Source organism: Ptychodera flava, chromosome 19 (assembly GCF_041260155.1).
Source record: "Ptychodera flava strain L36383 chromosome 19, AS_Pfla_20210202, whole genome shotgun sequence".
NCBI lineage: Eukaryota > Metazoa > Hemichordata > Enteropneusta > Ptychoderidae > Ptychodera > Ptychodera flava.
The window spans coordinates 38393928-38418226 of record NC_091946.1 but is presented as its reverse complement, the minus strand read 5'-3'; the positions used below and the strand labels follow the sequence as shown (position 1 = coordinate 38418226).

Sequence of the window (24299 nt, the reverse complement as noted above, 5' to 3'; positions counted from 1 at the left end):
AGTACGGCGCCCGAAGGGCGCGCTGAAAAATATGAAACATCCTGATATCTCTGATGTATATGCCTTGTATATTAAAGTCATGCACCTGAAGGGCGTGCTGAAAAATGTCTGATATATTAAAGTAATGAGCTTGAAGAGCACGCTGAAAAATATTGAACATACAGATATCTCTGATATATGTATGCTTGATATGTTAAAGTTGGGCGTGCTGAAAAGTATGACTGATTATTAAAGTTACGCGCCCGAAGGGCGTGCCGAAAAATACAACTGAATGATGAAATTTGTGGCTGACACTAGCATTTTAGGCAATGATGAGCCTGTGTTAAAATTCAAAAACACACTGACCACCCCTATTGGGCATTTCAAAAACATGGTGACCCCCCCTATCACCAAAGTCAAAAACAGGGTGACCCCCCCCCATGAATCCACCGCCCCCCTCCCCAGGCTGAAGAAACTGACCAGTCCCTAATGGAGGGCGTTACAGTATAGTATCATTGAACGTGACGTAAATGAAATTTGTGAGCATCTCTTTCTGATCTTTCAACGACACAACTTTAATCTAATCGTTGAATAACTTTACATTTGTATTCTTGGCGGTTTTGTTTTTAAACCGGGTGCCATCCACCCCTGGTTTGACTATTTTTTTTGCATGTCTTCTCTTGTTAAGTCTTTTGTACCGAGTATACCGTTGTCTTGTCGTATAATTCTATTCTTGCACATAAACACCTGAGAAAGAATGTTTGGCTGATTCACAGAGTCGGTGGCGTTTCCGTTGCTCGGCTTATTTCAACGACACCAACTAACCCCTGTAAGTATTTAAAACTCTATTTCTTTCTTTATTTATTTCAGATCTCAGAATTGCTGCTTTGTTATCTTTGATTTGGTTTCAATCTCTACCAGTTTCATTTTATGGTAACTATCCCAATTTTGCTTTCACTTATTTGTTGCTCTGAGAATAGCGTGTAAATCTATACTGCTGTAGGCCCAATCTATAGGCTCATAATGTGTAGTTTTATTCAGTGTTTGTTAATATTTGATTTTATGTCCCATAAATGTAACCGTTTATTAGTATATCGAAAAAGTTAAAGAGTCTGGGTTATACCCAAAGCAGTATCCTCTGAAAGCCTTCATCGGGAGTTGTTTTGACATTGTATCAATGCGAAATGTAAACGACGCTCGAAATGTGTACTTCGCCTACAGGTTGAGACTCCGATGCATATTGTGGATCACGGACGAATGACGTCGCACGTCGTAATATTGATATGTATGATATGTAAATGAGATATCGCGGCACTTCTGAAATCTGATTGACAAATAAAGCTAAAATCAAAAGTCTAGCGGACGCAACGCCAAGGTCAAGCAACAAAGTATCAGCAAGCAGCATCATACTAAAGTAAAGGCAGTTATCGCCATGGATGTGAGCGACGGTTAATCTTCAGACTCATCATATGATGGCATGTTTTTGCGAGGATGATCGTGTTGCGCATTTCCCGCATTCATTTGATAAAATTAAATTTTCAGATATGTCACGAGTTGTTTTATCTGGCTGACTGGAAACAAAACAGGTGGGACCGGTTGGACGTTGCCTTGGTGACAATGTGTATTACTCGACAAACAGATTTGTTAATCATAGACGAACGGTAACAGACTTTGCTCTTCCTGTCACGTTGACTAAGGGTTTGCGGTAATTCATGAAATTTCAAAAGTAAAATGCGTCAATATGCCTACTATGTATTGTAAGGTGAAATAGGGTACATCGACTTTGAAAAATATGTTAAATACTCTTTAAAGGGACATAGGCTGTAACTTGTGGCAAGTTTTTTTAGTTTTCTGCTTCTGTATATCAACTACCGTGTCTGACCCTAATCCATTTGTCATGCTGAAATTTCAAGTATTCTTTTTGTCAACACAGCTCAAGCCTTGTATGTCGACACAGTGTAGTGATCATTGTTTATTGTTTACAAATCAATTCTAGTCCGGACTTGAATACAATTTTCAACAATAACAATGGAGATTATACTCATATAGGTTGTGTTGATATGCTAAATACTTGGCATTAAATTACAGTGTAGGGATTCAATGCAGAAAATGTAGGGAAACCACAAAACAAAAGTTCTGAAAAAATAGCCAAAAGATACAGCTTATGGAGCTTTAACTTTCTCGCCTGGATAGAGGTGCGACAAATCTCTCAAATTAAGGGGACATCAATTAGGTGGCAATGAGGGACTGAGGTATCAGATAGCTTGGCAAACTGGCATGTCAATCATATTACGGATCAGTCTTTGCTCTTGCTGCCACATTTAGTTGACTTCGAGACGCGACTCTGACAAATGGCGGTACGTCACTCTCATTAATTCAAGAGGTTCTTAGATCCATCGATCAAACCGGTTTGGCAGCCTATGCTGGTACTACTGCAGCTACTGGTAGGCCCTATTTTGCGTAAACTAGTAAACAACAGATATCGATACAGATTCATGGTACAAGGTATATTTTAGAATTTTCAACTACTATACTGGTAAAATTAGATGCTGCAAAACACGCCTTTGATCGATCACTGCTGGTTTGAAACCGTCGGCGGCACAGCAAACCGTGGTGGAAATATGTTTTAACAACTAAAGAACATTTCGAAAAAGTACGCGAAATTGAAGTCAAAGAAATAACCAATTATCGCGAAATTTCTCGCCTTGAAAGACGAAAGACAAATCTATCAATTAAAGCTGCAAATGAACAGCATTTAACCCTTGGTCACTGGATAAGAACGAGTACTGAGTGAGGAAGTGCAGCAGTATGTACATTCTCTGACTGAAGCCCTCGCAATTCACAGTTATTATCTTGGTGAGCTTTCAGAGGTTTGAAAAACTCAAATAACCTTCGTATGAACATCAAAACGGCGAAAAAAATCGACTGAGTCGGCTTTGGAGGGCACACCCACTTACAACTTTTACTTGCTGATATTAAACTAACTACAGCTCACCACGCCATATATGCGTGGGTAGAACTTGACTACAAGGCATAGAGAGTGATTTTAACAGTTGCTGTTCTTGGCGAGACAGACTCTTTAAGATGTGTGAAACTTTCGTGTCAAAACAGAAGATTTTGAAACTCTTCGTACTGATATCGCGTAATACATTAATTATCTGCTATTACACATTGATTCGGGCATACAACGAATCATCGTTGGTAAACTCCTACAGCGCTGTGATGTAATAATGTTTTTGGGACACAGTCACTTTCTGGCTGCAATTCCGCTATGCGTCTACGCGGCCCATAGACGTGTGTATAATATACACAAGTATATGGGCCGCGTAGCTAGTAGGCGCAGAGCGGAATTGCAGCTAGCAAGTGTCACTGGATTTGGGACATCAAAGCAGACAATATACTTTCTGCGATATATGCCAAAATATGTTTGAGTCAAGATTAACAAATTGCAGCAATAATGAGAGATGACTTCATCAGTGATGTTTTAAACATATTAATGGTTGTGTTACTTGCAGGAAAAAAACCAAGCTCCGTTGTTTTGATCCATTGAAGATTTGACTAACGTACAAAGAACCATGAGCTTGTACGACTTCAACGATACAAGGGGCGAGGACGCTTCGGGATTGATCGAGAAAACAACCACCTACGAAAAGAAAGTTCGCGCAATCATCGTCGTTGTTGGCGCTGTAGGCATTGTCAACAACTCTCTCGTCTTTTTCGTCTTCTATCGTGTGAAACGTCTGCGAACACTAATGAATTTTTTCGTCTGCTCACAAGCTGTCATTGATTTTATTTCATCCTTGGTCATTTGCTTACAGCACGTGATACCTGTTAGCCACATTCCTGGTAACTTCGCCGGTGATTTACTCTGCCGTGTCTGGGTGTCAAGATATGTCATGTTTGCCTGTTTCAACGCTTCAACGTACAATTTGGTAGCGCTAACGGTGGAGCGATATTTTGCAATTATGTACCCTCTAAAATATGTTGCTTACTTCAACATTAAAAAGGCATGTTCTTTTGTGGTTGTCAGTTGGGTGATAGCGTTCGTTTTCACCACATATGGTTGTCTTTTGATTGTAAGGGTTGGTAATATTTGTATACGTGCCAATGTTAGCGCTGCTACGCAGGCCATCGTAGGCGCAGCCTCGTTCCTGGTTCAGTACCTGATACCAATGTGTGTCATGTTGTTCGTATACATCCGAATCGGCATGGAACTGAAACTTAAAGCGAAGTTTCCGCCACCTCCTAAACCATCGCCAAACATCACCGACCAACCGACATCGAACCCGCAAGACGATTCCATCACGCGTGCGCGAAACAACATTTACAAGACCCTGTGTCTCGTCTTTGCCGCATTTGCTATCTGCTGGACTCCGAATCAGATATATTTTGTCTTGTATAACATTGACACAGTGCGATACCATAGCACAGATGTAATAACTTTTACAGCTATCTTGATATTCTGTAACTGTACCGTCAACCCGATCATATACGCGTTCAAATATCGGCAATTCCGTTCCGCGCTGAAAACTGCATTCTCGTATAATGGTCAAGTGACCGACACATCAGGTATCAACACACTTACATAATTACACTTATGTACTTGGTGATGAGTAGATTCGAAACTCGCCTCAAAAGTTTGAAGTGTGTGTGTGTGTGTGAAGTGTCCAAACGCCACGGTGGTAGATTACAACACAAATCAACATTGTTCCGTTTTAGCCATTTTCTGTATGTTAACTTAAAGGACCAGTAATGCCAACTTTTGAAATTTTTTTCACCATTTTTGTTTTTGAATGTCAACCTACTCAAAGCATGTTGATATACACAGTGTTCAGCTTGTCAACTCAGCCAGTAAGTGTGTAAACTGCATCGTAATTGCTGAAAATTGAATTCTGGTCCAGACTACAATTAAAATGTAAACAATAACAGTACATTTGACACATATAGATGCTAAGATGACAAGCTAAATAGTGAGTGCTTCAACATTCTTTTGGGAGTAGAATAAGAAGTTGCAATTGATATACAAAATAAAAATAATGAACAAAAATCATTAAAAGTCAGCATTACTGGCCCTTTAATGGGACATTGATAATTTCCCTAACATGACGTCACTTCCTGGTATCTTTGATGGAGCGTACCTCCATGTAACATTCAAAATTCAATAGTGTGTTGTGAGAAAAATTCTTTAGCTTTCGCCTGAAAAGAATGTGCTGTGACAATTCAGCGAAGAATTTGACAAATAGTATGAGCTGCTATAAAACAACAAACGTGTAGATTCATACCAATAAAATTACCAAGACGTCTGAGACGTAAGGATCTGTAGGGTTAGTAAAACCGTTCGCTTTTGACGGGGACAATTATAGTTGTGTTGAAATTTACTGCTTTACAACTTGTGATCGATACTAATGTATAAAGCATCTTTACCATATTCTTTTCTATTATGTGAGAATTTTCTGAAATTTCCAAAAGGCCTTACTCAGAATGCTCATATTTATTCAACACATTTCTATGAAAATCAATTCTCCGGCACTTCAAATTTCTTCAATGTTCGTTCCATGTCAACATATCACAGAATCTTATCTGTAAGTGAAAGATAATAGTTCTGGTCATTTAAACAAACTGTGATTCTTCAGCGTTGCTTTATTACAATGCTCATTTTGAACCAATCAGAACAGACAACGACAAATTTAAGAAAACAGACATTTTTTCTCCATCTTATTTCGTAACATCTGCATTTGAAATTACTGTATTGGAAAGCATGTGACCTGATTAGGGACTGACCATAGATTTTGGGAGGTGGGGGTGGTCACAGTCAGATTGTGAATATTATTTTACAATTGTAAGATTTTTTGAAAATTTTTTCAAGTGAGTCATGATGTGCTTATTTTTTTCTAAATAAATCGTTAGATTTATCATTTTTTTGCGTTCTGATATTTTATTTTTTTGCAAACTAGTCTGAAGATTTCTTTCTTAATTTTGTGCTTTGAAATTCTTTTTTTCTGTTTTTGACCACCCCCTCCCAAGATCTAATTGTCCATACCTTAGAGCAACCCTAATTATTTTCCCTTGGTATTTATTCGGTAACTATTGTGTGCTTTACTTGACTTCAATTGTTTGTAATAGGTGTCTTTCGCTTTCTCATTCTTTGATTGTTATATTCTATTTTGTATTGAAAATCGGAGATTTTATCGATAACACCACTGAAAAGTCAATATGACGTAACCATGGTAGCTGTACACTTCTTTGATTTATATGTATTCTAATCCATCTACAGTAATGTCTTTAGTTTACAAATTACTGGCACATCTCCCAAATAGTACATCATGAAGGTAAGGTTCCAAAACAGGAATGATTGACCTTTTGTAGAAATGATATCATTCATCGCACAAGTATTTACATGAATAAAATAAAATTGTATAACTCAACGTTTCCTTACTGCTATTACAGAGAGAGAGATGGTCTGATCGTATATCGTCTGCAAAGATTATAGTTTATGTTTAAAATATAGCGAAGGAATTCACATTGAAATCGACTCGAGTATTTTATTGCAGTTTCGCATGTTACACAAGTAACGTAGTACGCGCCTCGAAATTCAAAGATTAACTTTTTGCGCAAACTTCTCAAAGGAAGCTTTCAACCATTCTCTTACCAGATCGAGAGTACAAGTGAGGGGTCACCGTAAAAAAAGATACTAGAGAAACAAATTACTCACTATTTTACAGATACTGAACATTCAAAGTAGCCGCCATCCTTGTTCTGAGCCCTCGGGGAAAAATTGACTTTTTGAATTTTCACAAAATTAAGCTGGTGAAAACTTTTCTTCGAAATGCGCCCCTCAAACGATAGGCCAGAAAGGAATTGTGAGAAACACAGAGTCCGAATATTTGTTCCCGAGTTGCATTGTACCTTAGAGCCATTGGACGAAATCCCAGAGTCTGGGAGTAGCTGTAAATATATTAAGTGAAGTGCTGTTTTAAGTTGCGTAGGTGTTGTACTCTAGGATAAAACCTACTCCTTCACGAAATCAAAATTCGGAGAGTGCCCTATTGGAGATTTCGTTGCATTGTGTCAGTTACCCCTACACTGTCTATGATTGCGGTACCAGTATGTCGTTAATGATCCTGTGACCATTATCACCTTCTGAGCACCACTTTTATTTGTAACTGACAGCTGATTAACATGCACAACGGCTACTTCTCTCAGCAATGGACGCAACTGACAGCGTACCGAAACAGATAACTGAAACATGAAATCATTGACAGTAGTTTCTCTACTGTCTATACGATTAAATCAGACAACATTTCGCCAATACGGCTATTCACAAAATTCACAAACTATTAACATGTTCACGGTTGGTACAGAACTTTATTTATCTGTACCGAAAAGATAGATATCGATTTTCAGGAGCAGTTATTCACGGTGTTTCCATGCGTAGGTCATTAAGTAAGTCATAGACAGTAGGATGGAGTCCCCTGTCTATGGTACAATGAACCCCATGCAGGTAGGGTGCCTTTTATACCCAACCAGCATCTCCCTGCTTTCATTGAATTTCACATTTTCATGCCGGTGTACTTTTCCAATAATGTAGATTTCTCTTCGTCAGTAATGTTTTTATCTTTCTAAGACAGTCATGGTTTGCGTACAGGTATCATCTTTTCGAGAATGAATTGTGATTTTGCCGCAGAAATCCTCCGTTTATGAAGCAATAGTTCGACTTTTGAAATTTGAGATTTAGTTTCCATGGTGTCATCTCATAAATTTGCATTTTATATTATTATAAAATGTTTTAAATATCTGTCGATCATTACATAGAAATATACGTAAATACCAGGTCAAACGTATCTCATGAAATCAACTACGGTCTGACAATTTGAACGTAAAAACTAACCTGATATTGAGAACTCACCTTGACATGTAAATAGACATATAAACTCACTCACACTCCCTCTATCGCTGACTGCCTGCCTGTCTGTCTGTCTGTCTGTCTGTGCCAACATTCTGCCTTAATTAATGTGCCCCAACATGATGCAGTTATTTAACATTCAAGTTTTACCTGAAAATGTATATTTCGGAACAAGAATTTCTTTTTATTTAACATTAAACACGCCTGAAAGGCCTTTAATTTAATGCGTAATCTTGGTTCAGTCGCTTCCTAACGCGCCTATGGTGTTTTATTCTGGTGTTGAGACCGTTTGGCTTACAGATGTTACAGTCAACGAACGATATCTCTGTCATATCAACAATTACCATCAAACGTCAGCTCCTGGAACAGACTTAATTAATGACGCCCTCGTACCTTCGATTGTGAAAGCAATTTCGTACCGGCCCGGATGTCACAAAGCCCGCATCTTTGCATTCCAGCCGCAAACGGCATCCTGAGGGGGTACCATTGCGCGTCTTGCATTATGTTTCGTCACCGTTGTAGTGGGCAAAATTCGTCTTATCCAATTTCGATCATTTGTTGTACCGTACTGTAATTCAATTGTCGGGAAACTTTGTTCAGGCTGAATGCGTACTGCTGGGTGCATCTGTTATCGTTGTGACTGAAAAAGCTAGAATGACTACAAGACCGACAAGGCCGTTCACAGTGTACAGAGCGTCGTGGCTATTCGATTGGTATGATCGCGACCAGTCTGATAAACAGAACGAAAGACGGTGAGTCATCTATCGGACAATCCTAGCCAAAATTGCGCACATAAAGCTTTACTACATTTTTCACATGAAAACCCGGACATTGAAGGACATTCTGTCTAGATTTCGGATCTGAAGGGTTTTCCATTGCACAGGGTTAGCGAGAAAATGGATGGATAACTTGTTCGGGGGTAGAGTGGCTACAATGAGATATTTTTCAATCATATACGATAGTACTTTCAGTTTTTAATTCTTATTTAACTCAATAGTGGTATATAAACCTTGACAATAATTTTTCAAATTTCGAAGTTATATTGTTCACGACCTAAACCTACAATCTTATTCATATGTGTATCAAATCACAGAAATTGTGGTCAGAGAAATTAGGGCAGTTCGAATCGCTACGCAGAAATTTAAATCTCTGCAATATAGGCACCTTGCGTGGTTGTCAATTTGTCTGCTATTGTCATGGTCTGTTTGTCGCGTCCTCGGCAAAGTGGAAAACTTGTGTTTCCGGTAACCCGACCTACCCTAATTGTTTACCAACTGACTGTAAAATGTTTAAAACCTTCAGTAAACAAAAAAGTGAAATAACACAAGCAACTTCTCAATGTAATTCAGCAAATGCGATCTTAAAAACTTAAAAACCATGGTTGGTTATCATTAATCATAAAGATCAGGGACATCCTGAACATAACACAGATTTTTGAGTTTATCATGACTGTTGTACTGTACAAGATATGAACTTCATCTACAAAAAAACGCGACGTCGACTGTAAACCTTGATGAAACTCAAACAATACATTTACTTTGGTTGTGATATAACAACACAATATCCAAACATCTTATGAAGGAAAAGTTTACCGCTACATTGTTTTTAACAACAGCGAAACGAGTAGTAAGAAATTAAAAATTACAAATTCACGATTCCCAACCTACCTACCCTGTCTTTGAAATGATTGTATTAGGAAACACTCATACATTTTTATTTAAACCTGGTTTTACAACTTTGCTGTTATTCTTCATACCATTTTGTGTCACCGCTCGACCAAAAGGCCATGCAGTCTTCGTTTCTGGGAATGGAGAATTTAGCATGGATGAATGTCCTCTATTAATAATAAATGAAATGTTAGAGTTATTTGTTAAAATGAAATGGCATAGGAGAATTTAGCACAACTTCTCGAATTTCATATGCCTTATTTGATGCCGAAAACGTTCAGAGTTGAATTACTGTTGAGTCGAGTAGCTAGACGTGCTCGTTTTTTCCAGTTCTTCGTCCAAAGATAAATATCGCAAAAAGTAGACTTGCAGTCAGTAGACACAGAATCTCCTATGTGTGTTCCTACGATCGGTGATCTTCAAGCACTTAGAATATTATCTGATTGTAATATTCGGTTCATTTCAATAACATGTGCATTATAGCATGGCAACATTTCAGCGGACATGCAAGATCGTGACATTCTGGTAGAAATTAAAAAAACGTCTTCTTTAAGGCAAAGTACACATTTATGTTAAGATGGTGTTCCGATACCGTTACCTCATGTCGAGAAAACACTTGTTTTCATAACAGGGACAATGTTGACGCTCTACCGACACCTGAGAATGTCATGTATTTTATGAATGCTTCCATTATGAATCTCGATCGAAAACACAATATCTCTGAACATAATGTACCCACACACTGGAGCAGTTAATTGCATATCATCAAATAAAGATACGCACGCTTTAAATGCATAGCTGTTATAGTTGTTCGATTGGCGAGAAAAAAGATGATAAAGGTAATTTGATGTGATTGTCAAAACATTTCCGTTCGTCTACGTGTCTTACTGTGAACATGACAATGTTTGGAAACGAATACATAACGTTTGTCGAATACTGACATTGATAGAGCTAAACTCACAATTTTGAAACTACCCTGTAAAGTTTACATTGTTTCTATTTTTGTACATCGGTCAAAGTTACCTAACCTAAGCTTACGTGGTTCAAGTATATACGATTATATATTAATTTGTATATGTTGTAAACAGCGGGACGCAAGGTGAATGGCCTAATTTGAATATAGGTGTTGAATTTCCTCTATTATGTTCTGATCAAAAGACTTTTATAATTATTAGCCACAATATTGATCGATACAGTATCTTTCTACTTTAAGTTTCAAAATGAGTAGCATGACAGGTCATCATATCTATTCAAACGCGATGTGCTTGAAATGAAATTATGTGAGATTTGAATCCGTCACTTTATGAAATGTTTGATCAAAATGGATAAAGAGAGAAACAGAGAGTCGAACTGGTAATGTGACTATTCTCATTGTTGGTAAGAAATGTTCAGGGGATCAAATGTTCAGGGGATCAACTTGAAGACGTAATAAATCTTTCATTATCGTGTGAAACCATGACAACCAGACTGAACTTGTCATTTGTGTGAAAAGCCGTTGCAAGCCGATTGACAATTATATTAATGTTAAAAATGGCAAAGTAATCAACGTACTTGATCTGACATTAACTCGTCCTTCAGACGATGATCAAACAGAAAAATACACTGTAAATCTAGAGAGATTGGAAGTAAGAAAGAACTTGGCCATAATCTATGTACTAATAAACTAACCCGGCAATATTATAACTTACTCTTCATGTCTTCAGAGGATGAATGTCCTCTATTAATAATAAATGAAATGTTAGAGTTATTTGTTAAAATGAAATGGCACTGACAGCTATGGTAATTGCCACTCATCATCATTGAGTGTTAAGTGGCTTAATTATTACTGAGTTATGCACATATTAGGTTAAAAGTAAGTGATTAAATCTTCAACCAAGGGCAAACTGCGTCAACGGATAAAAAGTCAAAGAAGAGCGATATCGAGGGAATCGGAGGACAGATTGCAGATGGTGAAAATGTTTGACTGTCGGTTTCAACATCCATCACTCCCTCAGTAGTCACATGTGTGACTATCCGTTTCGAAATCCATCTCTCTCTCTCTCTCTCTCTCTCTCTCTCTCTCTCTCTCTCTCTCTCTCTCTCTCTCTCTCTCTCTCAGAAGTCATAAAGGAAATCACAAACGCGTTGTAGTTCAACATTCATACCCATATCGTACTTCAACTAGGGATTTTAGGTCACATGACATTCGTGTTGAACGTACGCGTTCGATGCAGGTCTAGTCCGAACTTTCGTGTTAATTCTTAAATAGATCAAATAATCAGAGAAAATGAAACTGTAGTGTTGAAGATTATTATTTTAACTTCATTTTGGGAAATTTTCACTTTTGTACTACGATAAATGGCAAAGCAGCACGACTACAAACTCACGCGTACCGGCGATTTTGGCGTCCATTATGAGCGTTGTGCCGTGATCTCGAATGTCCCTCGAAGGAGATCGAACATATACCTCTTTGATAGGTTCTCCGCATGACTTATTCCGATCGCATCACTATTTTTAGGGGTGGTACGAAAGACGAGATCATGGGCTTCATTTTGAGGGGGCGAACGTTAAAATCGGCCGAGAAAAACTCAATCAATGATCAAACTTTGTGTTTTGTTTGTGTTTTTTTGAAAGAAAATCTTGATTTTCTTAAACGTTCGGCCCAAAAATCAATTTTATGATAAATATTAATTGTAATTTTGCAATAATTACAAGTCTGACGATGCGAAAAATGATGCTTAAGGATGTACGATCGGTAAAATTAAAAGTAATGTCATTTCTCTAAATTGTCAATTTTTGGATTCTCCTTTGTAAGTATTATCAAAATGTGTGATAAAATATAGGGGTCACCGCGCTCGTTTGTGAGATAAATGACCATGAATTTTGCCATTTGTGAGAAAAAATGCTGAGTCAGCATTTTTTCACCAATGCATTTTCTATGGACGAAATAATTCAATGCTGTTTATCTCAAAATTTAGCGCGGTGACCATATAATTTTATTTGATCAGTATTATTTATTTCTCTAGACTGAGCTTTGTGCAAATTTTCATGAAAATGACATTAGTAGAAATTGATTTTCCAGCAAATTTCAATGTAATCCTATGGGAAGTGACAAATTCCACGCGCGCGTACCGCTCGTACATCCTTAAGGTCCTTTTTAGCGAGTATGGTTTCACCCCAAACTTTACATCCGGGCACTCCCAGGAATCACATACAAGTAATCAGCGCTTCGCCGCATGTTCTGTGTTGGGAGGTCTAAGCTGAGTTCCGACGTTCACGATTTTGCAGCTAGATTTGTCTGATTTCTTATTAAACGCAAGGATCTAGAGATATATTTATATACTTTACCCTTTCAAACGTTATCTTGTTCGAAGTAGTTTGATTTCCGGGTGATATTTTTCGATAGACACTGAGAAGTTGTCAAGCCAGCACTGCAGTGTAGGCATACTCACGTGCACCGCACTTTGCCGATACCATACTGAACTGCTCACGTACGTGCACCGCACTTTGCCGATACTATACTGAAATTTTAGTTTCGATCTTTAGTTCCCGAGAAGGGGACTATTTTGGTTCTCTCTGAAGAAAAAGGCCGTAGATTATTAATTTGTTCTTTCCTCATTGATGGTGTTCCGGACTTTGGAAAAGTTGGTTTTTATACTGGTTTGTATTTCGGACCGCTGACTTCGAGGGTCTATGGTATTTCCGGGGCAGCGTAATTTTGCATCCATTTTAATGCAGTTGTTCATTCTATAAATGCGTGTTGCTGTTTTACGGCATAGTAAAAGGGTTGAGAACGAAGTTTTTTGACTTTTTGGAAAAGTTCTCTGTAATTGTTAAACTTAAAATCTACATTAATCAGACATATTTCATTATCATTTAATAAAGTTGTAATCACACAAAAAAATTTAAAAGAAATTCAGAAGTTCAAATTAAAAAAAATATAAAAAAATATTTTGTTAAATTTAAATCAAGTTCTAAAATGTCACAGGTATCATTAGATTGTTTACAGGTATTGTTGTTTATTTGTTTACCTTGTAAACATAATCTAAATAACTTTTTTCATATATGCAAAGTAAATATGATGGAATATGATTATCATATTTCTGTTGATGTTCACAATACATAATGCATACAGTGATCAATGTCACAGGTATCATTTGATTGTTTACAGGTATTGTTATTTTGTTTACCTTGTAAACAGCATTCTAAATAATATTTTTCATTTATAATAATTAAAAACCATTGAACATTTCATCAGCAATATCCACAAAAATTTCATCAATTTTCGATAAGAAATGCTTGGGTTATTGCAAAAAGCACTAGAAATTGCAATTCTAGTTTCCTCAAACATTGTTCAATATGGGGTCACCTGGTTGTAATGAAAACTACAGGTGTCTACCATGGCATAATGATGTCAGGTGTTTCGAAACACCTGACATCACTTCTTGGTCTTTTGGCCAGAGGTCCATATATCTTTCTTTCATGAATTTGACTTTGTTTGTGTACCGTCTATTTACTCTCTGTTCTGTGCTGTTTTGTGTCTATGTTTACAACTATTGTCTTACAAATTTTGACCTAGTGTTATTGGATTATGGATTGGTATGATTGCGATTATTTTTCTAAATAGGAAGCTGATTTTTTCAAATTTAACAGGACATATCTCTGCACGTACTGAACCAATTTTCATCAAACAAAATGCAATCAATTGGTCTTGAAGAGAACTTTCCTTTGATATATAATTTATCATTATTGTAGCTATTTATCAATTTCATGTAAAATCCCTACTTCAACGGTGAATATTAAGTTACGCAATCATCTAGGTTCGGGGTCACGGTTGTCACCGGGTAATTTGCATATATGTCTTATTGTATTGTACTTTCACAGTGTCATATGATGTAAAATACTTTCAGTTGTTTATTAGTCGTTCTTGTTGCGCTTTTTTGGCGAATTTTGTTTGATAGGAAGAGAAGCTTGTGCTGTTTAACATTTTGAAACATGCTCAGTGAAATACTGGTCAACTTTGCACAACCTCAACTCTGCTTCCAGTCGGACAAAATTAGGTCCTAACTTAGTGAAACATTGTACAGTCTGTTCCCTAAAAAGTCAAGTTCCGTGCGCGTATGTCACCATGCATGGCTGAAGCATAGAAAGTCTCGTTTCTATACTGTCTATGGCTGAATATACATCGTTACATAAAGTTTGGACCTCATGACAACTTTCGTAATGGAATATTAATTAGCAGTGCATTTTATATAGATAACGATAGACGCTTTCCCTTACATTTACTTGGAAAGCAAGTCGAAATAGGAAAATCCATTTTGTCTAGTAGTCACAAACGAAATTATTCGTTTTCATTCAGCAAGGGGATACTCTTGGACAATACTGCAGCTATAGTTATACTCTGTGCTATAAACTGCATCACAGCTACTAAAAATTGTTCAAGCTGAGAAGCTTTTGTATTGAGGTATTATGCGCCTCGAAAATGAAAGACTTAAACTTTTGCCCAATTCTCCTAAACGAAACTTTCAATCATTCTCTCACCAAAACAAAAAAATCAGGGGTTACCGTGCGATTTTTGGTACTAGACTCGGAGAAACAAATTACCTGACATTTATCCAAATTTGAAATTCAAAATGGCCGCTATCCCTGTGTTACCTTTACGGGGAAAAATAAAATTCTCAATTCTCAAGTGGTAGATCAAAAAAGAATTTGGGAGTCTAAATATATCAGTGTTCCCGAGGCGCATTCTTCCTTAAGCAACTCATGGGATCACGTGACCGGGGTTATAGGCGCGTGCCCAGCGCAAAATCGCTCAAAACACGGTCCGTGCTCGAAACAACCTGTTGCGTGACTAGCATTAATCTATTGAATGCATACTGATGATGTGGTAAGAAGAGTTCTTGAACATTCAAATTTAATTAGCGCGGCCACAACGAAAGAGAAAACACTTTGTGCGGGTACTTATTTATACATGAGGTACGTGCTGTCATGCAACAAACAGGCGTAAAATTAATCCCATAACGATCATAATTCAGGCCTACCAGTTTGACAGGGAATTGTCATTAGTTACGCGTGTTGCTTGTTTTCATTGAAGTAGGCACTGTCGACCAATGGGTTGGTAAATGATAATTAGAAATGCTATCTTAGTATGCGCTATCGTTTTGGTAATTGTATGTGTGTAGCATGGTAGGTAGGTAGAATGTCTCGCTTCTACTTCATAACTTTGGTTGCGAAAAACACGAAAAGTGTGTAAACTTAAGGAAGATATATATAGTTCAATGCTAGGAAGCATGCTAGAAATGTTTTGAACTTGTATCTGCTGAATCCGAATTACGCATATAAAATATTCCGAATTTGAATAGGTGAAAATTAAAATGCATTTATTGAGCAGCCGCGTTGGTGGTGTAGTGGTTAACATAGTTGCCTTCCAAGCAATTGTCCCGGGTTCGATTCCCGGCCAACGCAGGACATTTTGGTATTTTATGGAAGCTATACAAAATATATTTAATGTGTGTTAGCAAATCATCATAAATTGATATTGTGCTGAATTTCTTTTAATCCAGGTTATTCGTTTTCGAGCCTTGTTATCTATTATTACATATGTAGCCCAAGAATGATAACAACCCCAAATTTGACACCAACCACATGAAAATGCCAAACTAGCCGAAACCAGAAACTATCTTGGCTATCACAAATTATTTTTTTAACGTGAGTCCCAGATAGCATTACGGCACCATGATTTCATGTCAGAAGAGCACTCATACAATAGCATTAGCAGGGTAACAAAAACACTCGATACAAATTATACTGTGAAAATCAAAAATGACTGTATATTACTTTCATATTCCATTCACAATATTTTTATACAATGGTCTGAACTACTCTATTACAAACCATTCTCCAAATAGTGAGTAACTGTTCACAAAATACTTCAACTTCCAATGTTCAGCACAATTGCTTTTTTTATAATTGTGTTCACAATAGTTTTATACAATGATCTAAACCACTGTTACAAACTATTCTCAAAAGTATCGTCTCTACAAATAAACACGGATATAATTCTCAATTTCTCCGTTCACTTATAATCAACAATACACATAATGAATGCTTAGTAAACTATTGACACTGAAGTGACATGTACGCTGAAAAACTACAGATCATAGAAATAAATATTCACCAAGGAAATTAGGTGTTTTCTTTGTACTACGCACACTCAAAAATATCTTTCAAATGAAAGCATGTTTTCACAATTACATCAAATTTGTCTCAATCAGCACGGCATCAATCCAGCGTGGACCAAACGTTTTCTGTATGTTGTCCAAGGTGGCGGCTCAAGGAACACTATGCGATGCCAATGAAATGTACGGAACGGTACTGACAGCTTACAGTTCTTTCTGAAACTCTCACGACATCAGTAATGAACGAGTTCTGCTTACAGACGACTATTTGCATAAACCGCATTGCACAACATCTGGTACGCTGGTATTGTTTATGCAAAGTCTAGTCCAGCATACAAATAACAGCGACGATGACTTTCACAACTCTACACGGCGAATACAATCTCAGAGTTCGAATACAGAGTAACTCTAGGACAGAATAGTTCTGCAGAAACTTCTCACAGAGACTTCAACAGTTCTGGCTTTAAATGTACAACATCTGGCACTTTAGTCATGAAAATTCTAGCACAAATACTCACAGTTTCTAGGGCATCATTTTACAAGTGGTATAGCCACAAACTGATGACGTCAAAATCGCCGTACACAAAATACAGACGCCCCGTAATTGCGGCACTGACTAACTAATAAGGTTAAAATAATATAAATTTGCACTTTCTTCAAATCACTGTCACAATTTCCGACTGCTTAGTTTTTGTATTGGGTGAAGTACAGTGGGGGCCAGGAATTGGGGTTAGCTAACCCCAATTTCTGGCTCCCACTGTGCTTCACCCGACACAAAATCAAGCAAATGAAGACCATCACAGACTTTTTAGGGTTAGGGTTAGTTAGTTCATGTGATCGCGGCAATAATTCCGTCTCATTCCGGGTACAATATGTCCCCTCTCACGTTTTATTCATCAAATTTGTTGTCATCTACAAACTGACCCCGACGGCAATGGCCATATTGACCCCTTTTCAATATAGCCGTTGCCAAAGACGGCACACAGTTACATAACAGAATTCAAAGTTCATTCAAATGCAAATAATAATCAATATGACGGTCAAAAATCTTTGTATGTTTTCATAAGCATTATTTCTTCTACAGACTGAAAATCACACCTGTACATTAGTTCAAACTCTGTTATTGATTGGTTTAATTTCTTGTCCACAATTTTTTCCCCTTTTTATCTTTGCGATCATGCCTCCGAATAGATTTTTAGCTAGGCTGTATTATGGAAATTTATGAATACACGGATGTAACAAAAACAACTCTATAATGAATTCAAGTTCCGGAAGTCCAAATACAGCTTGAGTCGACACAGTGACAGGCATTTGGTGATTTGAGTCATTGGTCGCCATATTTGTGCTTGCTTTTTAATTTCTGTTGACCGACATACGTAATGCTAGACTTGGTTCAAGTCTGTGATTTGTAATGTTTGAGTGGAGTGAACGCAATGATTTGTATTTTGCTTTCATGTGAAACGCGCGCGTGAGTGGACGCGATGAGTAGGGGGAACGCGATGAGTGGAGTGAACGCTATGCAGCGGAGTTTCACCCGGAATCACACCAGAAACTAACTCACTATTGCGCAGACTCAAACTCGACGCATTCAATAGCTGGGAAAACCTGGTGTGAGCTGCCAAATTCCGGATAGGTTTGTACGAAATAGGAGAGACACAAGAGAAACTATTATAAATGATTTTATTTTTTTTTAATTCACCGACTTGAACCAAGTCTAACGTAATGCCAATACTTTATCGAATTGTTCCTGGGGGTTACAGTATTATTCTGATAGGTGACAGGGGCCTTTTTCTTCGTTGTTCAAGTTTCCTCAGTTCTCTTATTTCACCGCTAATCATTGTCTTCATTTTGTGGATCCTAAAACCTTCGCCTACACCAACACCTTTGAAGGCATGTGGATGCATGTCATGCGAACTCGGATTGGCTTCACATCTTAAGACTTATTTCCAATTAATCTTTAAGAGTTCATGTGGCGGAGGCGTTTCGACGATAAAGCGGAGGCGTGGATTTTACTTGTTCAACGTATTTCAATTCTCTGTCCTTCAAGTTTACAGTCCCCTTCATCGATTCATTGCAACTCTGCACATAACACCATATTATGCCAAATGTTTTTAGACGGTCTAAATCTAATATCACGCCTAAGTTTACAACTCAGGAGGCCACTGCCGCTGATGTGTGACACTGGGAATGCACAAACCTGACGAAGTTTGTGCTAGTGACAGTGTATGGGCCTTAAATTATTATATTTGCAGCGAATTTCGTTCGCTTCTGTACTTAATTCACTTTGTCGATTGGTGAAATTTTTATGTTATTTCCGTGGCATATCCAACGAATTGATGTCCACGTTTTCATCTACAATAGCAATGAAATATTGTATTTCATACATGTTGAGTGATGAACCACTTTTATAAAAGTGTATCCAGTCAAAAACGAAACACACACCTTTTGTATTGTAAAAAAGGGAGCAAATGACAAATTCAAAAATAAATGTCAAACACAAAGTTTTCAACATATAAAACATCCTAAACAAGTGACAATTTTATACTTTAACTGTGCAAATACAACAAATAATATGAAAAATATTCAAACAATAACAAATCTGCACAACGTTAACAAACACGACAATGCAGAGAAAAAAATAAAGACAGGCAATAAAGCAATCAATGCAGAGGCATAAATTCAATAAAAGAAGAAAAATGCGTAAAAGACTTTCAAATCATTACAAGTGAACATTATAAATTAATCAGTTCCTGCTTAGCATTATCATCCTAACGTTTATATGAAACATTGCATCCCTTTCTGGCAACTTGTTCTCATGGAGTACAGGTTACAGGTAGTGCTTCACATGCTGGAGGTTCTGGGTTCGACCCTCGGCAGTGGTAATAGTTGTTGTGTAAAAAAGTAACTAAAGATAACACTTCTCTCTCTTGTCATTAACCAACCATTGCTTCCACCTAGGTATCAGGCTGGCTGAAGAAGACGTGGATAGAGTAATAGGCCTCGACAAATGAGGGACAGAAGTGAAGATAGTAAAAATTGGGACCCTTCTTTTTCAATCATTTCCCCCTAAGTTTCCAAGCCCCACTCTTACCCCCAAAATAATTTATCGCCCCTTTAAGAACGTAACCTTTCACCTCATTTCCATAAGTACGCAGATCTTTGATGTCATCAGTTTGTGGCTATACCACTTGTAAATGGTGCCGTTTCTAGCGACGAGAAACAGTTCACTTTCTGTCTTTATACGAGTACAGCTTCTCAGTGTGGCGGTCCATGCATAGCAAATGACGATGCAACTCAAATCACAACTGGAGTTCCAAAACTTGTCATAACTTGACTAAATGAACACTACAGCACACCAAACTTCATCGTTCTAATGTTGAACACGTTACCAACACTCGACTGAAGTTGCAGCTTCAAAAGTCCACACTATGGTATCTCTTTACAGTCAAAATTACGCTGTCGCCACGTTTAGACTTCAAAACAACTACGCACACGTTTACACGACCTGCACTGAAAACCAACACTGTGCAACGACCACGGACAATTTTCGATTGTCCCTTTAAATTGAAAAACCAGACAACTCTTTGAAATTCATACGCCAAATGAGTTCTTCAAAAATATACTAAAGTTTGTTAAAATGCAAACAAAATAGACGTTCCTGACTACTGATATCATACAGAGAGTACAATATAGAAATAAAGCATGTCATTTTGATGGTTTATAATGCAAACAATGATACCTGAAACAACCCTTTCACTCGCGCGATTTTCAAAACACTGCGCTTCACATGATAACAGCATCTGGAATACAAAAGTGGAATTTCTCACTGTATGTGTTACAGAAGGTACTGAAACCTACTGAAATACTGTAATCATTGTGTTATAAATCCATACTGCCGACAGGTAAGTATTGTAATGGCTGAATAATGTCGACATAAACTACAGTGCATATACTGCTCAAAACTTTGTTTTTAGTTGTTTATGTTGCGTACCACTTACTGATTAGCATAATAAACACAAACTAAAAAGCGCCCTCTATAAAGGAAAATTTGCAAGTTTTGTTATATAGCAATACAGAAATCGATGTCAAAGTAACCATGGGTTACACATATTTACCACAGTTTATTCGCATCGAAGCGCGCGCGTACTACCGGTATTTGCAGTGCAGAGCAATACCAAAAACAGTTTGCCATTCCTTTATGTTAATGAGTATTTAAGTTGTTTGCACACATTGAAATAATTGTTTGTTCTATTTCTAATGGTTGTTGGTATTGAAATTCTTAACGATAATCATTACATTATTATGAATGCTGACAAATGCTACTCAGAGACAGCTATATAATCATGCATCACGGTGTATGTGTATACTCAGAGCGCATCGCTCAATACTGGAACTGGTCGCCACTTATCCACCTACTGATACACTCTATTATTGTAACACCAGTACAACGAAGATGTGATAAAAAGTTTGAAGAAATAGAGCCACACTCTCTGTCTCCATTCCTACTAAAGTAATTATTTTAAGAGAGTGCATTCCTTTGAACACAAAATACTCCGCTTAATATCGATGAATAATTTGCGTGATTGTTGCGTGGTAGTACAGAAAAACGCCAACAATCAACTTATTCTCGTTCTTTGAAATTCGCTTGTATCAGAAAATCTGTGGTCGATGGAACCAGTATATCCTCACCGTACGTCGATGTAACCGCCGGGATTACTCAGCATGGAATGGATCCATTCAGCGCAGATGATGTCGCAATATCAGACATTTCTACCATGAAGGATATGACAGTTGACTCGAAATCTTCAAGCCTTGGTGAGATTATCAAGGACTTTGCGTCATCTACGACTGCGCATGGAGTCTCACTTATCGTTAGTTCAAACGATTGGAAGGGGAAACTGACCTGGTCTTTGATCGTTTGCGCTGCTCTCATTGCATTCACAACGCAAACTCTGTTGCTTGTATTGCAGTATATCGAGTTCAATGTGAACACAAAGGTAAGACTAGCTGTGATATCGCAGCGGTACTTTTAGCGTATATCGAACACTTTCGACCCGAGCGCGTTCGATATACCGCTGCGATATCATAGCTAAGGTAAGACAAGTGTGAACGCGTAAAATCCTCATTTTGCTTTTATCCTGCATTACGTCATCGTCGTAATAGCTGCACGTGTTACAATGTGTTGATTTTTGCGTAGGTTCGCGGGCGGAAATGAAGCTCAGGCTTTCGAGATGGGTGTAGTATCAAGATTTCCACACTGGAAAATTTTTGTCAAAGACAATCTTGGTATCATTAGCACATAATTGTTGCTTCTCTGGTGCCTATGCAGTGATGTACCACAACCAATATCGTAGATCCAGCAATGTTTTCTTTTATGATTTTCTTCCAGGTTGAACTGGTGAGTGACAGTATACGACCCTTCCCTGCAGTCACTCTGTGCAATACAAACAAACTAAGACGATCAGCTGTACTTGAATCTGAATACAGAGAACTGCTCATAGTTGACAGCCAATTAGTGTTTCCACACTATGGTAAGTACATCAGATAGAAGTTTACGAAAGAAAACATTACATGTCATAGCTTTCGTTTGACAAGTAAACTTTAATATCAAGATTGTAGTTTTTCAGTTGAGTGATATCTGCAAAATCTCTTATTTTTCACCTTGAATCCATATTCGCGGTATTTCCTTCAACTTAAAGTCAGAATTGGTAATTAAGGGTGAGACATTGAGATATTTGCAAAAAAATATCAGAGCAGGAAACAATTCATGTTTTTCGTGAAATATTAACATAATTTCTTATAAAACTCCACAAATCACCTCATCCTCCACGTTACAAAACAGCATTTGTGTCTTAGTACAAGTTACAAGTATCTATGACGAACTGGCAAACTAATCGCATGTTAAATGCTAAATTTCGACATTAAGTCCTCGTAACAAACCACTTTGTCACAAAGAGAATATCAATATTCGTTAACAAACACAAAATAACATTTTCAAGCTTCACATCCCTATCAGCTTACCCTTTTCTTTGTATGACATTGATATAATAGTCTCAAAATATTCTATATTTTGAAATGTCATCTTTACTTCCCTATTATTGAAAGTCTGTCTCTTTTAAGTGCTGACAACTTACAGCACTGTCTCGGTTTTGAAATATCAGAAGTCCCTATTTCAGATATCCCCATATGGGGCGCTTCTTCATAAAACATTTTATTTTTCAAATGTGATTTTCGAGAGTTATTTGTTCGGCCACTTTTATCGCCGACTCGATTATTGAACTGTTCGTTTTCTACCGTGTCATGGCAGAGCATTGTAATCACTTGAACTCTTCAGCAAGTATTAAATCATTTGTACTCCACACAGGTCCGTGTTCTGAAGAGGACTTCCAATGCGGCAGTGGTACATATTGCGTCAGGAAGTATCTTGTCTGTGACGGTATCAATCATTGTCTAGACATGAGCGACGAACGCAATTGTACTTATGGTAAATATGTACTACTGTTCAGAACGCAATATTTCCTATTCGGTGACGGAAACCTTGACGGCTGTGTTGTTTTCAATTTGGTTTATACGCAACGTCATTGCATTATCTTGCAATTTGTTCATTAATTATGACCTTTCGACCCAGGGCAAGGGTTACTTGGATGACAGACGAAGGAATGAACGGCTAAAAGAATGTATGAGGTAGAGAAGTGAACAAACGGACCAAAGATAAGACAGCATTGGGAAATTACTTGCCATCCAAAATATCTGCCCTATGGTATCAAGTTCTATACTCTATTGAAGTAGCTGTAACTCTGGAGATCTTTTAGTGACACTCATAAGTACAATGTCGTTTCCATCGTCCTGGCAAACATACAGACAGAGTGTTTGTCTCAACTCTTATTCCATATTTGTTGACATAGACCAGATATGGTCTTTTGATCCAAAGTATCCCGAGATTGTTGTCTAAAACTTAGTTGGTTTCTACCTGGTGAGTGTAAATATTAATATGATGCTGGAAATCCTGTCATTGAGTCGCTGACATGAATCAATTTTGAAGGACAGTCCTTTGTAATCTTCTGATAACATTATTTGCAAAACTTGCCGCAGGTCAATGTGGTAATGGTCAATTCAAGTGTGGAAGTGGCAGTCAATGGGGATTTTGCATCGATGATGACTACGCTTGTGATGGTAAAGAAGACTGTTATGAAGGAGAAGACGAATACAATTGTGGTAGGTCTTACATTCAGAAATAATGAAATATAAATTTCTATGAAATGTCTCTGCGGCGCATGGCAAGAAATACAACATATTGAAGAATCTGTTCATCTTAGTGTAGTCGTTGTCTGAAGCCTTTTTGTGAAATTTATCTCTGATTTATGTTCTGTGTTCCGTTGAAGCAGATTATGAGTGAACAACAGCCTTGCACATTCCTTCATGCTTATCCTTTTCCGGAAACATCACTGTAATCCATTGACAATAATGGTTTTCACTGACGTTACGGCCATCATTGTAAATAGGTACTGACTAAGAGGGTCTACTTACCTGTAATTTGACAACTATCTATCCCAGATGAAATATGTGATATCAACACTAAATCTGTTCAATTCT

General features: G+C 37.5%; 1 protein-coding gene and 1 non-coding gene across 2 annotated transcripts in view; both read left to right on the top strand.

The window, feature by feature from the left end:
* The first annotated feature begins 8326 nt into the window (after window positions 1-8326).
* Window positions 8327-24299, top strand: part of LOC139119468 (uncharacterized) — a 34121-nt gene continuing 18148 nt past the window's right edge. The window contains exons 1-5 of the mRNA XM_070683300.1: window positions 8327-8634; window positions 21361-21703; window positions 22096-22237; window positions 23071-23190; window positions 23799-23921. Coding sequence (XP_070539401.1) covers window positions 8537-8634; window positions 21361-21703; window positions 22096-22237; window positions 23071-23190; window positions 23799-23921 — 826 coding nt within the window. The 5' untranslated portion in view covers window positions 8327-8536. The remainder of the gene's footprint in view (window positions 8635-21360; window positions 21704-22095; window positions 22238-23070; window positions 23191-23798; window positions 23922-24299) is intronic.
* Window positions 15922-15993, top strand: Trnag-ucc (transfer RNA glycine (anticodon UCC)). The gene has a single exon. It is a non-coding gene; the product is annotated as a tRNA-Gly (tRNA).